General features: G+C 43.5%; 1 protein-coding gene across 2 annotated transcripts in view; it reads right to left on the bottom strand.

Moving 5' to 3' along the window:
• The window catches only part of LAMP3 (lysosomal associated membrane protein 3), a 34,984-nt gene extending 23,145 nt beyond the window's left edge, over positions 1 to 11,839 (bottom strand). Inside the window, exons 1-3 of one of the 2 annotated variants that reach the window (XM_081300921.1) lie at positions 11,600 to 11,839; positions 4,467 to 5,170; positions 2,694 to 2,822 (exon numbers count right to left, since the gene is read on the bottom strand). In XM_081300921.1, the coding sequence (XP_081157047.1) occupies positions 2,694 to 2,822; positions 4,467 to 5,170; positions 11,600 to 11,648 (882 nt within the window). In that variant the 5' untranslated portion in view covers positions 11,649 to 11,839. The remainder of the gene's footprint in view (positions 1 to 2,693; positions 2,823 to 4,466; positions 5,171 to 11,599) is intronic. The other variant, XM_081300920.1, reaches the window with a different exon arrangement.
• Positions 11,840 to 13,579: the final 1,740 nt, after the last annotated feature.

Below are 13,579 nucleotides of genomic sequence, written 5' to 3' on the forward strand. Positions count from 1 at the left end.
GCATGGTCTATTGTCACTTGTCATTCCATGCTTACCTTCACATTTTTCTTATTAGATTGAAGGGGAAAATTATATCTTTCTTGTCTCTAATTAAAACATTTGAAAAGTTAAAAACATGAGACTACCTGTTTCAAGGGGAAAAATGTTTTTATTAGCTTGCTTCATTCATTGAATTTTATGCTTAGCTACTACAATCTTGAACTTGGAGTTCCTGTTTGGCTTAAACAAATTCTTAAACAAATGCAGAAACTTCCCAGGCTGGCAGGAAGTTTTACCTTCTTCTTCTTCTTCTTCAATTTTTTTTTTAGTTGTCAATAGACCTTTATTTTATTTACTTATATATAGTACTGAGAATTGAACCCAGTGCCCCACACATGCTAGGTAGGTGCTCTACCACTAAGCCACAACCCCAGCCCAAATTTTACCTTCTTGAAGCTTCTTTGCTTCCTCCTGTGCTGAAAACAAATCAACTGCCTGGGAATCTGTGCTGGGGATAGAGTAACTAAGGTGGGCTGGCTAGTGAGATTCCGGCAAAGCAATTAGTGAAACACCTTGGGGCCACAGATGGAGAGTGGCTTCCAAAAGGTGGGTGAGGCAGGGAGGAAGGAGGCCTGTTGGTGCTTTTAGCTTCCTCTGGGCCCTCATTTCCTGCCCATACCTCTGCAGGGAGAGAAAATTTGGAGCACAGAGGATTTTCAGAAAGGCAGGGATTCTACACTCTGGTGAGAGTTTGGTTAACCAGAGTCCAGCCTGAAGGCCCTGGAAAGGCAGGGTCAGAGCATCAGGAGACAGAGGGACTTGACAAAAAGAGAGGTTGAAAGGCAGCCAAGGAAACTTTGATTGGCAATTCTCCCTCAGGCGTGGTGGCAGCAGCCATATGAGACACCGACAAGTATTGGAGGTTTTGGGTACCTTCCCCTCAGCAATTATTCCTTCACACATTGTTCTGAGCAGTGGTTCAGGTGGAAGTGAACCCTGTACTGGAGCATAAATGCTTATGTCTGCAGCCCCTACCATTTTTTCAAGGTGAGTCTTAAAGAAATTCCTGACACCTCTAAAGTTTAATTTCAGTTGCCTAGAGATGGAGCATTAATTCTGCTTTAAGTGGTCTTCTGGGATGAAGAACTATATCTTTAGCATTTGGTACCAAAAAGAAATCCCTGACTTCTCCAAAGCAGGTCTGCCTTGCTCAGAAAAGTATACAACAGGAGAATAAAGCCCTGGAGATTAAGTTAATAACAAGAGCAACAATAAATCAACAAATCACCCTTTATTGAACAAAATAAGGGTATTAAATAAAATTTTTAGGAGGCTACTGGTTTGGACTGAGCTCCTGCTCCAGGTTCAACAGACCCAACCACAATGGAGTTACTCATGCTGAAGTTTCAGGCCACCAAGCCAAAACCAAGTTGTTTATCTGATCTTCCCAGAAATCCAGAGAGAGAGAAAGAGATAGTAGCCAAATCCTCACACAAGCTAATTTTGGGTGGCACAATGAGGAAGTCCCCTCTGCTTTAACCTTTATAAGAAAAGTAACTTTGAAATAACTGATTTGCATGTTGTTCTCTTTCTGCTTTCCTCCCTATTCTTCTGTCCATAAAGTTAATCTCCTCTGCTCAGCTCACCAGAACCCTCATTCTCTCTGATAGAATGAGGTGTTGGCCAATCTAGAGTCATAACTGAGAGGTCATTCAGATCTTTAAACTAGATTTCTTATCATTTTGTCATTTGACAATTCTTATGTGCCAAGCTCTGTGCTAGACAATTTACATATATCACTTACAATCTTTAAAAGGGTTTTATCAGGTGGGTCTAATTATTGCCATTTTACAGATGAGGAAGCAGGCCCCACCTGGCCTGAGCTGAGCTCTTACTTGGCCTATTTGAAAGAGACCTTGGGGAAAATCTCTCCCTGGAGAGTAGGATGATAAGATTTTCTGGTTCCCAGGACATTTGCCTAATTAAGTCACTGCTGTGACAGCTGATGGCTATCAAGCATCTGCCACTTACTGTGAGCTGGGCATGCACTTGATAGATCACTAATTCCTTCCCCCCATTTTTTTTCAAATAATAAAATAAAAGCTTGGTCAGGTTAAAGTACCTGCCCAGTGTCAGAAGAGCATGTAACAGAGTCAAATTGGCAGCTGCCTCTCTTGACCTCAGCACCCATGCCCTGTCCACTCCATGCTGTATTCTACCCCTTCCTGAATATGGTCTGGAAAACCCAGGACCTGGTTAAATCCTGTAATTTTACCTTCTGTGGTTGGAAAGAACCCATTGTGACATTTGGTTTTGGACGTAGGATAATCCTGTTGAATGTGGGGTTCACTGGGAATTTTTCTAGATCTCCTCGTATGTACAACTTCCTCCTTTGGTGGTTTGCAAGGGGCACTGGAGGCTAGGTTCCCCAAAAGCCAAGCCTCCCCTGAGAGGCATTAAAGTCTGTCTTGGCCTGCACAGAGGAGGCTGAAGGGGGATGAAAGCAAACATACAATGTCGACACTTCCCTCTTCTCCATCCCCACACTCCTCATTCTTATCAGCAAAGATCTCAAAAGGCTCTGAGGTCTGTTTCTGCCGAGTCTTGGACAGAGGTGAAGCATTGCATCACCAGGACCCCGGGGCAGGGCTAGGGGTAGGGTGACAAGCAAAGCCACACTGGGGCCAGCTGGTGAGAAGGACCCCACTCCTTACCTTGGTAAATGTGAAATTCACAGATCCACCCTTGAAATTCAAGAAAAGGCTGGAATTTCGGGACCCACAGTTCCCAGAGGCTTGGGTTGTGTTGGGTTCGATGTTGAAGTATCTCTGAGGTGAAAAAGCCTAAACCGAATAAGGAAGATCAGCTTAATGAGAGAGAGAGAAGAAAATTCGAGCAAGGGAGTCAAGCACAGACTAGTAAGTGAACTAAGTGGGCATTCGCTTGAGAACTGGGAAGACCTCAGATGGATGACATCCTCTCCCTTCCAAACTCATGCTCCAAAGCTTTCTTCAAGAAGGCATTTGCCTGTGACAGGAGCTCCCTGGCAGGTGGCTTGTGGTGGAAATATTCTTGATAAACTTGTGGAATTTAAATTTGTTCAATTAAGCAAGTTGAAAGATGAAGGATCTGTGTTCTGGGGTACTCCTGTTTTCAAATGAAAATCTGGGTGTGGAAGTTTTCTTTGAAATTATAAATACTATGAAAAAATGAAGGTTTTATTTTATGTTGATTTCTTTCTTTCTTTATTTTTGTAGCAATGATAGTTTATTTTAATATGCTAAACCAAAAATTAACAACTTCTTTCTTTGAAAAAAAAAATCTGAATTCTGTACATGCAGGTTTGGTTTAAATGACCATAATGTATTTAACAAAAAACAAATTGTTATAACCCATCTTATAAAGATTTCTATATAGAGAGTAGATGCTAAATAATTTCGCTGAATGATCAGATACTTAAAAAAATCTACACATAGTTATAAAATAGTTAAGTCCATAAATTAAGAATACTGTGAATTTACTTAACTGTACAAAAGAATCATTCTCTGATTTCTTTATACATCAATTAATTTTAACCCTTCTCTCCATTCTTTTTTTAAAAAATATCTATTTATTTGTAGATGAACACACAGTATCTTTATTTATTTTTATGTGATGCTGAGGATCAAACCCAGTGCCTCACACATGCGAAGTAAGCACTTCATCACTGAGTCCCAGCCCATCCATTCTTTTTTGGGGGGAGGTGGTACGAGGGATTGGACTCTGGGGCACTTGACCACTGAGCCACATCCCCAGTCCTTTTTGTATTTTATTTAGAGACAGGGTCTCACTGAGTTGCTTAGTGCCTTGCTTTTGCTGAGGCTGGCTTTGAACCCATAATTCTAATCCTCCTGCCTAAGCCATCCAGAGCCACTGGGATTATAGGCGTATGCCACCGCGCTGGACCCAATCTTTTTGTTAATCTGGATTTTCATATTAATATCATGGTGGCCAGAACTGTGGAGAGTGTCAGATTCAAATGTCTCATGTCTCTGGTGAGAGGCTGAGGGAAAGTCAGGCAGAGGGGTGTGGCCAGCACCCCACTCACCACTCCCTACAATGCCGAGTTAGCTAGAAGTCAGAGTATGGGTATTGAAGTTCTCATTGTGTGCCTTCCTCTCTATTTTTTAAAAATATTTATTTTTTAGTTATAGATGGACATGATACCCTTATTTAATTTATTTTTTATGTGGTGCTGAGGATTGAACCCAGGGCCTCACACATGTTAGGCGAGTGCTCTAACACTGAGCCACAACCCCAGCCTTCTCTCTATTTTTGTATGTTCTCTAAAACATATTTGCCTTTTAAAGGAGCACCTTGGAGAAAAATGAGCTCATGGTTATATATTTCATTTAAGGACCAGATGCAGGGTATTGTGCATTCCTAGCAAGGCAAATTCCACTCACAGATTTTAAAGGTGGCGTTATAATCTTGTGGCCCCAACTTACCGACTCCTTTTCTTGAACAATCAGCTGTATCCCCATCTCTGCTTTGATACAGAGCCTGCTTCCATTTAGAACTTGGTAAACTCCGGTCTTGGCTGGTGATGGCTGAGGTACAAGGGTGGGCCCAGGAACTATGGTGGCAGGTGGGATTGTTTGGGTGACATTGTGTGACCCTGGGGATGTTCCCGGGGCATGGGTGAGTGGACTAGGCTTTGGACTGGTTGTGCTTTTGTGAGGTATTGTAGACAAAGTTTTGGGGAGAGTGGTCTGTTCACTGGGTTGGATGGTCTTCCTAGTTGTATGGCTGACAGCAGATGTACTGGTTCCAGCTGTAGGGGCTGGTGGTGTGATGGGTGACTCTGAAGGAGTCAAGGTGGGGCCAATGGTGGCTTCGGTAACTGGGTGTGACTTGTTGGGTGTGGCCAGGGTGAAGGTCACTGGACTGGCGGAAGGGTTACTTTTTATTGTTACTGGGGTAGCAGGGGGAGTTTTCATCGTTGTGTTTCTGGGGTTCTCAGAGTTGGAGGTTTTGACAGCTGTTGGAGACGTGATGTGACCCTCCATTGATCTTGCTGCCACTGCTTTGTGAGGCCCTTGGTGAGTTAGCTTTGCTGTAATCTGTCCTGTTGCTACTTCCGTGGGCTGAAGATGGTGTCTGCTTTCTGGAAATGCTGTTGCTCTTATTGGAGGACCATCATGTAAAATAACTGCAAATTAGGAAACAAGAGTGTCAAAACATCAATTGCTTACAAGTTTCCTCTTCCATTCCCATCTTAATGTTGGCTTTTAAGAAAAAAGACAATATACATGTTTTTAGATTTTAGGGAAATTTACAAGCTCTGACATTCCTCTGCAAGAAGCCTCTTTGTGTACACAGGATGTGGCACTCATGCACCCTAAAGTGATCACACTCAGCTAGAGCTCTAGGTGTGTACGCCTCTTCATTTCCCACCTTTAAATGTAAAACCAGACAGTTGACATCAAATAGTGCTCCTGCTGCTGTGATGTTCTGATGGAACCCGGCAGCATGTCTATTGGTAATAAAATATACAGAGGGTTTTAAAAAAATTTTTTTTAGACATTGATGAATCTTTATTTTATTTATATGCAGTGCTGAGGATTGAACCCAGTGCCTCACACATGCTAGGCAAGTGTTCTACCACTGAGCCACAACCCCGGCCCAGAGTTTTATAGTTCTCATAGAATCATATAATCCCAGGTTTGAAAGGGAATTTAAATGTCATGGAGTCCAAACTCTAATCTGATGCATGAATTAAACCTATGAATCTTTGCTCTATGTTCATCTGATCTATGCTTAATTTCCCCTAATGATGGGAGACTCATTTCTTCACAATATAATCCCCTTCATCTTTTATCTTGCCAATCATAAGTTTTCTAAATATAAAGCAATTCCTGTCGTTTTTCTTAAACTTTTGTATGGCCCAGTCTTTCTCAGCCAAAAAGGAAAAATAAGATGTGATTGCTCTGACTCTTTAGGAGGCCTGTCCTTCATGACAGCTCCTCAGACAGCATTCCCTGTCCTATGTAAAACAGGCCCCAACCCCCATGATTCTCCATCTTAACATTATATTCATTGTTTTCACTGTACGAATTACAATTTGTAATTATTTCCACAGGTGGTATTGGAATTAAGACTAGGGATCTGCCTGGCCAGTGGGTACCAGCAGAAGTTCAGCCCTGAAAAAACATGTATTTATTGGTTTATTAATTTTTGCTCATGTCTTACTAGACTAAAAGTCACCAAAGGTGGGAATTTATGTGTATAATTTCACCACCAGTGCCTGTGTGTAGAAAGTGTTCAGTAAATCTGAGCTGAATGAATAAATGACCCAATGGATAAATGAGGATGATAGCCTTAGAGGTCTAGGGCTATCATAAGGCTCAAGTGAGTTGGTTTTAGTGAAAGCTTCAAGACTACTGAGAACATACATGGTGTCTACTGTAGACACAGTTCTTTCTGGGGGTGTCTTTCAGCATGAAAGAGCTCTGGCTTTCTTTCAACTAGAGCGGTTCTATCTTTGCTTTCTCTAGGCATATAACAATCCAGAAAAGTATGCAAAGCAGGCTCAAAATGGCCTTGGGAGCCACAAAATGACCTTGGGAACCGGGTGTGGTGGTGCACACCTGTAGTCCCAGAAACTTGTGAGGCTGAAGCAGGAGGATTGCAGGTTCAAAGCCAGACTCAGCAACTTAGGGAGACCCTGAGCAACTTAGAGAGTTCCTTTCTCTAAAAAAAAGAGTGGGGAGGGGTGGGAATGGGGATGTGGCTCATGTGGTTAAGTGCTCCTGGGTTTAATCTCAGGTTTAAAAAAAAAATGTCCTTGGGAGTCTGATCAGGTACACAGGGAGAGAGTTCTGTCCTCCAATTCTGTGGTTTCATTGTATTTATTCAGACACTCATTGGAGCCATTGTTTCCAGATGTTGGGCTGAGACTTAGGAAAGCATGTGGAAAGGGAAAGGAGAAGGTTCTACATTGGTATTTATAAAGTCCTAATAATCATATCTAATAAAAATGATCTATAAACACCTTTTTATCTCTTTCCATTCAATACATTTCTAAGTGGTTACTTTCTTCCTATTAATAAATAACAATAAATTACCAAATTACAGGACATTTACTACTTGTAGGCCTCAGATCAAAAGTTTTTTTTTGTTTGTTTTTGTTTTTTTTAATGAACTCTTCTTAAAAATCCTCTGGTAGAAACTATCTTTATCCATTTTTCAAAAGCAGAAACTTGGGTTACAAAATTTCATCAACTTGATTGTAATTGTACAACTTGTCAATGTTGGAGGTGAGACTCAAGTTCTTATACATCTGAATCAAAGCCTGTATTTGGATTTGGGGAAGTGTGAAGGTATAGTGTGTGGCTGGGAAGACTGGGGAATGCAGAGACAAAATCACAGGAGAGAGGTCCTTTGCAGTGACCCTAATTTACCAGCTTCTCATAATGGTGGTTCTTGGTGAAACCTTCAAAAGTTCACATGTTGAAATGGTGGTGAAAACTTCAGGAGGTAGGGCCTCTAGGAAGTCCTCAGGTCTTTGAAAGTGGGCATACTTTTCAGATGGGAACCTCACCCCCTAGAGATTTAGTAAAGGTCAAGGTCACTGCTCTGTCTGCCCAAAAAGAGGGCAAGGGACAGGATGGAAGGCAGGGCATAGCTCAGAATCTGTCTCGACCCTCCCTCTACTCAAAAGAACATAGCATTGGAGTTCACATGCTAATCTGCCAACCCCCACCTCCACTCCCACCCCAGAATTTGCTGTCCAGGATTCAGGAGGCTCAGCAAACGAATACCCCAGGGCCTAGATCCATTGCTCTGACTCTTCCAAGAGACTGTTAACAGGAAGAGGTGTGAGAAGGTTTTAGTTCCCCTACAACCAGCAGGAAGAGCTGAGAGCTGAGTCATTGCCCAGTCCCTGGGAAAGTCAGTGGCCACACAGGGGCTCAGGATGACCACTTCTTTAGTTTTTTTTCCCCCCCGACAGGTCCTTTCCAGACAGACTTTGGTTGGTTTCCTGCCACACTCAACTAAACAGGTATGTAGAGCCCTCCTCTGAAGGTAGGCTCCATACCCAGCACTGGGGCTGGGTCTTTGTTCTTGGAGGCTCAAAGCCTTGTGAGGCAGATGCACGATTTCGTTTATACTCCTCAGTGTGACGAGTGTTATTATTGAAACAGTCCCAGGGGGCCAGGGGAGTATAGGGTGGAGCATCTCATCAAGGAGAAATTCTTTGAGCAGAGATAGAAGGTACTCCAGACAGGAAGAGGAGATGTGCTGTGCCGTGAGGCTTGGAGGCCTGGGATATTGGGAGGACAGGAAGAGAGCCTGGGGAAGCAGGGATAGTCAGCAGGAACAGGCCTTGGAGGACACATTTTGTCTGCAGGCCTCTGAGGAGCAGAGTCGGGGGGGGGGCAATTGGAGTCCTGACCCCAAGTACAGGAGCAGGGAACCAGATTTTAGCACCTGACCCCAGCACCTTGCTTGGTACTTCCTGGGGCAGCTATAGCAGAGACGGTCATGCCCTAGAACAGAAGGGTGGAGACTGCTGGCTGACTACTTCAAAATCTTGTCTTCCTCTGTTCCTTAGGAACAGAATGCTGAGTTTAATCTCAACACTTGTTTCCTGGAGTAAAGAGCCCTTCATCCAACTCTCCCTTCTTGAGTGGGGACATGATCAAGTGTTAGCCAAGGCAATAGAAGCAACAGGGTTATGTGGGCCTTCCAGGAAGGCTGGTTGAAGGGAGCTCAGTCACCTGGGTGGCCTGCGTCTCTGTTGCACATCTTTTTTCCTTTCAACAACCCTGTAACTGGATGTCTGCAGACATCCAGAACCACCAGGAGACCTTGAAGGTGAAAGTCACACAAGATGGTGGGTACCTGAAGATGAGCCCCTATGCTAGAACAGGTCTGACTTCCTCTGATTTGTTTTCACAGGAGAGAGTTACAAACAAGAATCTATCTGTTTCATCCATTGTCATTTTGGGCTTGTTGGTTTTATACAGGTGAATCTAAACTTAACAGATACTAATTTAAATCTTCTCGTTTTCTGAAGCAGGAATTTGAGACCAGGGAAACAAAAGTCTTAGATAAAGATTACTCATCTGGTTTACCTAGGAGCTATATCTTTCCTAGCAAGATGTCTAATAGTTTAGCTGATCTCCAAATCAACAAGTTTTTTTTTTTTTTTTTTTGGTACCAGGGATTAAACCCAGAGGGGCTTAATCACTTAGCCACATCCCCAGATCTTTTTATTTTTTATTTTGAACAGGGTCTCGCTAGGTTGCTGAGGCTGACTTTGAACTTGTGATCCTCCTGTCTCATCTCCTAAGCCTCTGGGATTACAGGTGTGTGCTACCATGCCCAGCAACAAGTATCTCTTGAGCCTCTGCACATACGGTTGGGTAGTGCGGTAGTTCAGGGCATGAATCCCAAAGCCAGACTTCATGGACGGCAATCTCCATGGGCTGCCACTTACTAACAGGGAGTCCATGAACAATTACTTAGCCTGCCCCTATCTTAGGATCCTTATCTGTAAACTGGGGAAGAGAACAACACCTACTTTTCAGAGTTCTTAATGAAAACTAGATGAATTAATATAGGCAAGTAGATGCACATATGGAGCCCTTAGCTTATCTGCTATGAGCATGGCTCTGGTTCAAAGCTCAAATCTGTGCTTTGTGACCATTAGCAAAATTTTAAATCATTTTGTGCTTATGTTTTCTGATTGGCAAAATGGAGATGTTGCCAGTACTTACAACCTAGTGAGACCCTGTTATAAGGTTTAAAGAGCTCACAACAATGCTGGCCTACAGAAAGTACCATGAAGTAGTGATCACTCTGTGCCCATAAGCCCTGTGCTGGGAGAAGGGGGTTGCAAAGATGACTGGAGAGAGGGACATGAGAGAAAAATACAGGAAGGGGACTGACCCAGTCAAGCAAAGCACTTTCACAATTGTTTTACTGACTTGCTCTCATGTTGTCCTCCCAGCACTCCTGGGAGAAGACACTATTTTCCCCACTTTTCAGTGAGGAAACTAAACAGCTGAAAGGTCTGTTTATAGAAACAAGGCCTCCCTGCTGGTAAGGGTTGAATCCTGGGGCACTGATCTGCCTCATGGCCAGATGTGGCTCATGGCTCACCCCTGAGGAAGATCATCACACTTCTTTCACTCCTTCACACTGAGAATTACAGCTCAGAAAGGAAAGGGCATTTGCCCTCACTTGCCTAGCTGGCACTTGGCCATACTCACTGTGTGCCTGCATCTGTCAGTCATTCAGTTCGCGCTCACACGTGTCATTACAGGGACCAGGTAGAGTGTGTTTGCTTTTGTATTAGCCTGTAGTGATCATTTTTTTCTTTTACTCCTCCTTCCTCCCTCCCTCCCTCCCTCCCTCCCTCCCTCCCTCCCTTCCTTCCTTCCTTCCTTCCTTCCTTCCTTCCTTTCTGTCCATGGTACTGGGGATGGAACCTAAGGCCTCACCGGTGCTAAGTACCACTCAGCTACACCCCAGCCCAAGTTATTTTTTTCTGTATCCCAAAGAACACGAAAGTATAATTCTCAAAGCATGGCACAAAGGAAAACAGCCTGCATCAGAGGAGCTGACATGACCCTCGCACAGTTTCAAGATATTCGTAATATTCATGGGGCACCAGGGACCACTGTGTCTTGCACTTGAGCATGCTAACAGGGACAGAGCTAGTTCTCTCATATGCTACGTTCAGTGGTTCTAGGTGGAAAATTGGGAATTGACAGGCAAATTTGATAACAGCAACATAACCACAGCACCCAAGAGTACTCCATGTCCTGGAAGAAGGTGCTTTGGTGAAAGCAGGGACTCAGGACATCAAATAATAATTATACGTTTATCATCCCATTTGGCCTCTCTGAGCCAAAGTGCAATGACAGTATATATATATTTATATATTTATAATATTTATATATTTAGTATATATATTTTTATATACATTTAATTTGTTTTTTTAGGTGTACATGGACATAATGCCTTTATTTATTTTTATGTGGTGCTGAGGATGGAACCCAGTGCCTCACATATGCTAGGCAAGCGCTCTACTACTGAGCTACAGTCCCAGCCCCAGTGGTACTATATTTTTTAAAAAAAATCTTTGACACTGGGTTTACACCTTTCTTAAGCAGAGCAATTGTCAGACCACATGAGATGCATCTTGACAGTTCACTGTTTATATAATATAAACATAGCACTGTTATTTAAGAAAAACAGGAAAAGGAAGAGATGACTTCTTTAAACAGATAACAAAATGAGAGCTCCGTTTTTGAGCTGTGGCTCAATTCTCCCTCTCCTGAATCTAAGTGATTTCTATGGATGCCCTTGATAAGGTGCCCACAACCCATGTGCAAGTCGAATAGAGTCGCTGTGCTCTGGAGTTGATGCCTACCAGGCAACACGTCCAAATTGTGAAAACCCTTGGAAGAACTGAAGGTTGGAGACGTCCTTGATCTAAACACCTACAGGCAGAAGCCATATCTACAGTCTGACCTGTCTCTGCTTGGTTAGGGGCATCAGAATGAATTTAGGTTTAAAAAATCAGATATGGCAAAGGCCACCACGGAAAGTGGTGTGTGTCACTCACCAGCCAGGGACACGGAGAGCACCACCACTGCAGAGAGTTGCCGGGGCATGGCTGGCCAGTGAGGGCGAACCCGGGGTGCGAAGGCTCTGCTGCTCTGGGCTCCGCTGGGCACAGCTGGGATGTCTGAACCGTTGGCACAGGGCTAATTCCAGGGCAAGTTCCTGGAACGCCTAGGAAGTTTCAGCTCCTTGCCCCACATTCACTTGTGGCAGAGAAACTAAAGTCACTTACGTTATGAGAAGGATCTGAAAGACCCGCCCAAGCCGTATGCTGTGCAAGAAGGGAAACCACAAGTGCCCTTTGTGGGAGAGCAGGCACCTTCCTCTCTGCCTGGAGCTTTGGTGAGGGGTGGGGACGTGGGTGGGGATGTGGGAGGGGGCCGGCCAAGGTGAAGGGCATTGGGATCTTTTCTCCATAGGAGGTGGAGGGTCTCTGACAACTTGGGTGTTCTCTTTCTCTGATGGCTTGGGTACATTTCTGTAAATCCTGAGATCATTTCCAGTTGAGAGAAAACCAGTCACCTAATCAAGGCTGAGAGGGACACTTACAATACCAGGGCGGAGTGCTCTGCTCCTGTGCGTCTGAGCAGCTCATTTTGATGCCCAGGAAGGCCTCACTTTGGGATCTTGGGGTATAGGAACTTGACCCTGCCAATTCTTCAGATGAATGACCTTGGGCAACCTCTTTGACCTCGGCTATGATTGGAATAGTAATGCCTACACCCAAGTGGTTTTTACAAACCCTGAATTCCTGGAACACAGAAAATATGCAATATCTTTGAAAGGCAACTTTTTTCCAGTTTTTCTCCTCCCTCTGGTAATTAGACAAAACAGTGATGGTCTGTTTCAAGGCTGTGAGTCTGAGTGAGGAATAAGTGTAGGCCGTGTATTAGGGTACCCCCCCACCACATGAGTGGGTCTGCGGCTTTTAGCACAGTCTCAGATCATTTTCTGAAAAACAGTTTTAGCTACAATTATCTTACTATTTTGTCCTAAACACCCTAATCAAGCAAACTTACCAAAGCTTACAGTATGTTCCCAAATGGAATTTTTATGGTAAAACGTGCCTAATGTTAGCAACTACCTGCTTTCTGATCTTCTAGTCAATTCATTCCACAGACAATAATTTAGTAGATGTTGTGTGCCAGGTACTCTCCTTATTCCATTTAAGCCTCATGGTTACTGGGTGTGGGCAGTTTTTTAATTGCCTTCCCATATTTCAGATGGGGAAGCTGAGCACAGAGAGGTCAAGGTAATAAACGAAGAAGCTGGGCTACTCAACCAGGATTGAGAAGCTAGCTCTTTAAGCTAGGATTTTAAGAGGTGTTCTAGACTAGGATACGCTATCAGCTTTCCAATTGCATACTGCCTAGTCGAGAAACAACATTTACTAATATACAATGGCCACAGTGTGGCTGACCAATTGTTTTCTAGAGCCATACTAGATAAAGAATGAAATAGCCAGAGATGACTTTATGATGTTTGGACCTTCGAGGAGCTTTGAGGTCATAGGGGATCTGAATAATTGGAGAATAGCAGTAATAATAATGAAAATAAAAAAAATCTATATAAGGAATTCTTTTTATGTGTCTGACACTCTGTAATGCATAAGGCAACTCTACATGGTAAATTTTTAAAATCTCTGTTTTACTAATATGGTAACTAAACCACCCAACATCACACAACAGATTAAGAATTTACTAATGGCCTATGTCTTGTCTTCTGCTGATCAACAGGGGGAAAATCTCAGGAGTGGTGACAGGTTTGACTGGAAGGTACTGGAGGGTACTGGAGAATAGGAATAGCAGTGGAGAATAGGATCAAGAGATCAAGATGGTGCCACATTGGAGAGACTGAAGAAGTCAGACAGGAGTTTAGTCTTTCTTCCCTGGAGGCTTCAAAATAGGCAGGTGCATTTGGGAGCAAGTGTTGGCCCGACACTTGGTAAGGGCTGGGTGGCTTTGAGACATTAGTTCAGCTG

The sequence above is a fragment of the Spermophilus citellus genome (assembly GCF_964194105.1).
Source record: "Spermophilus citellus genome assembly, chromosome: 7".
Classification (NCBI taxonomy): Eukaryota; Metazoa; Chordata; class Mammalia; order Rodentia; family Sciuridae; genus Spermophilus; species Spermophilus citellus.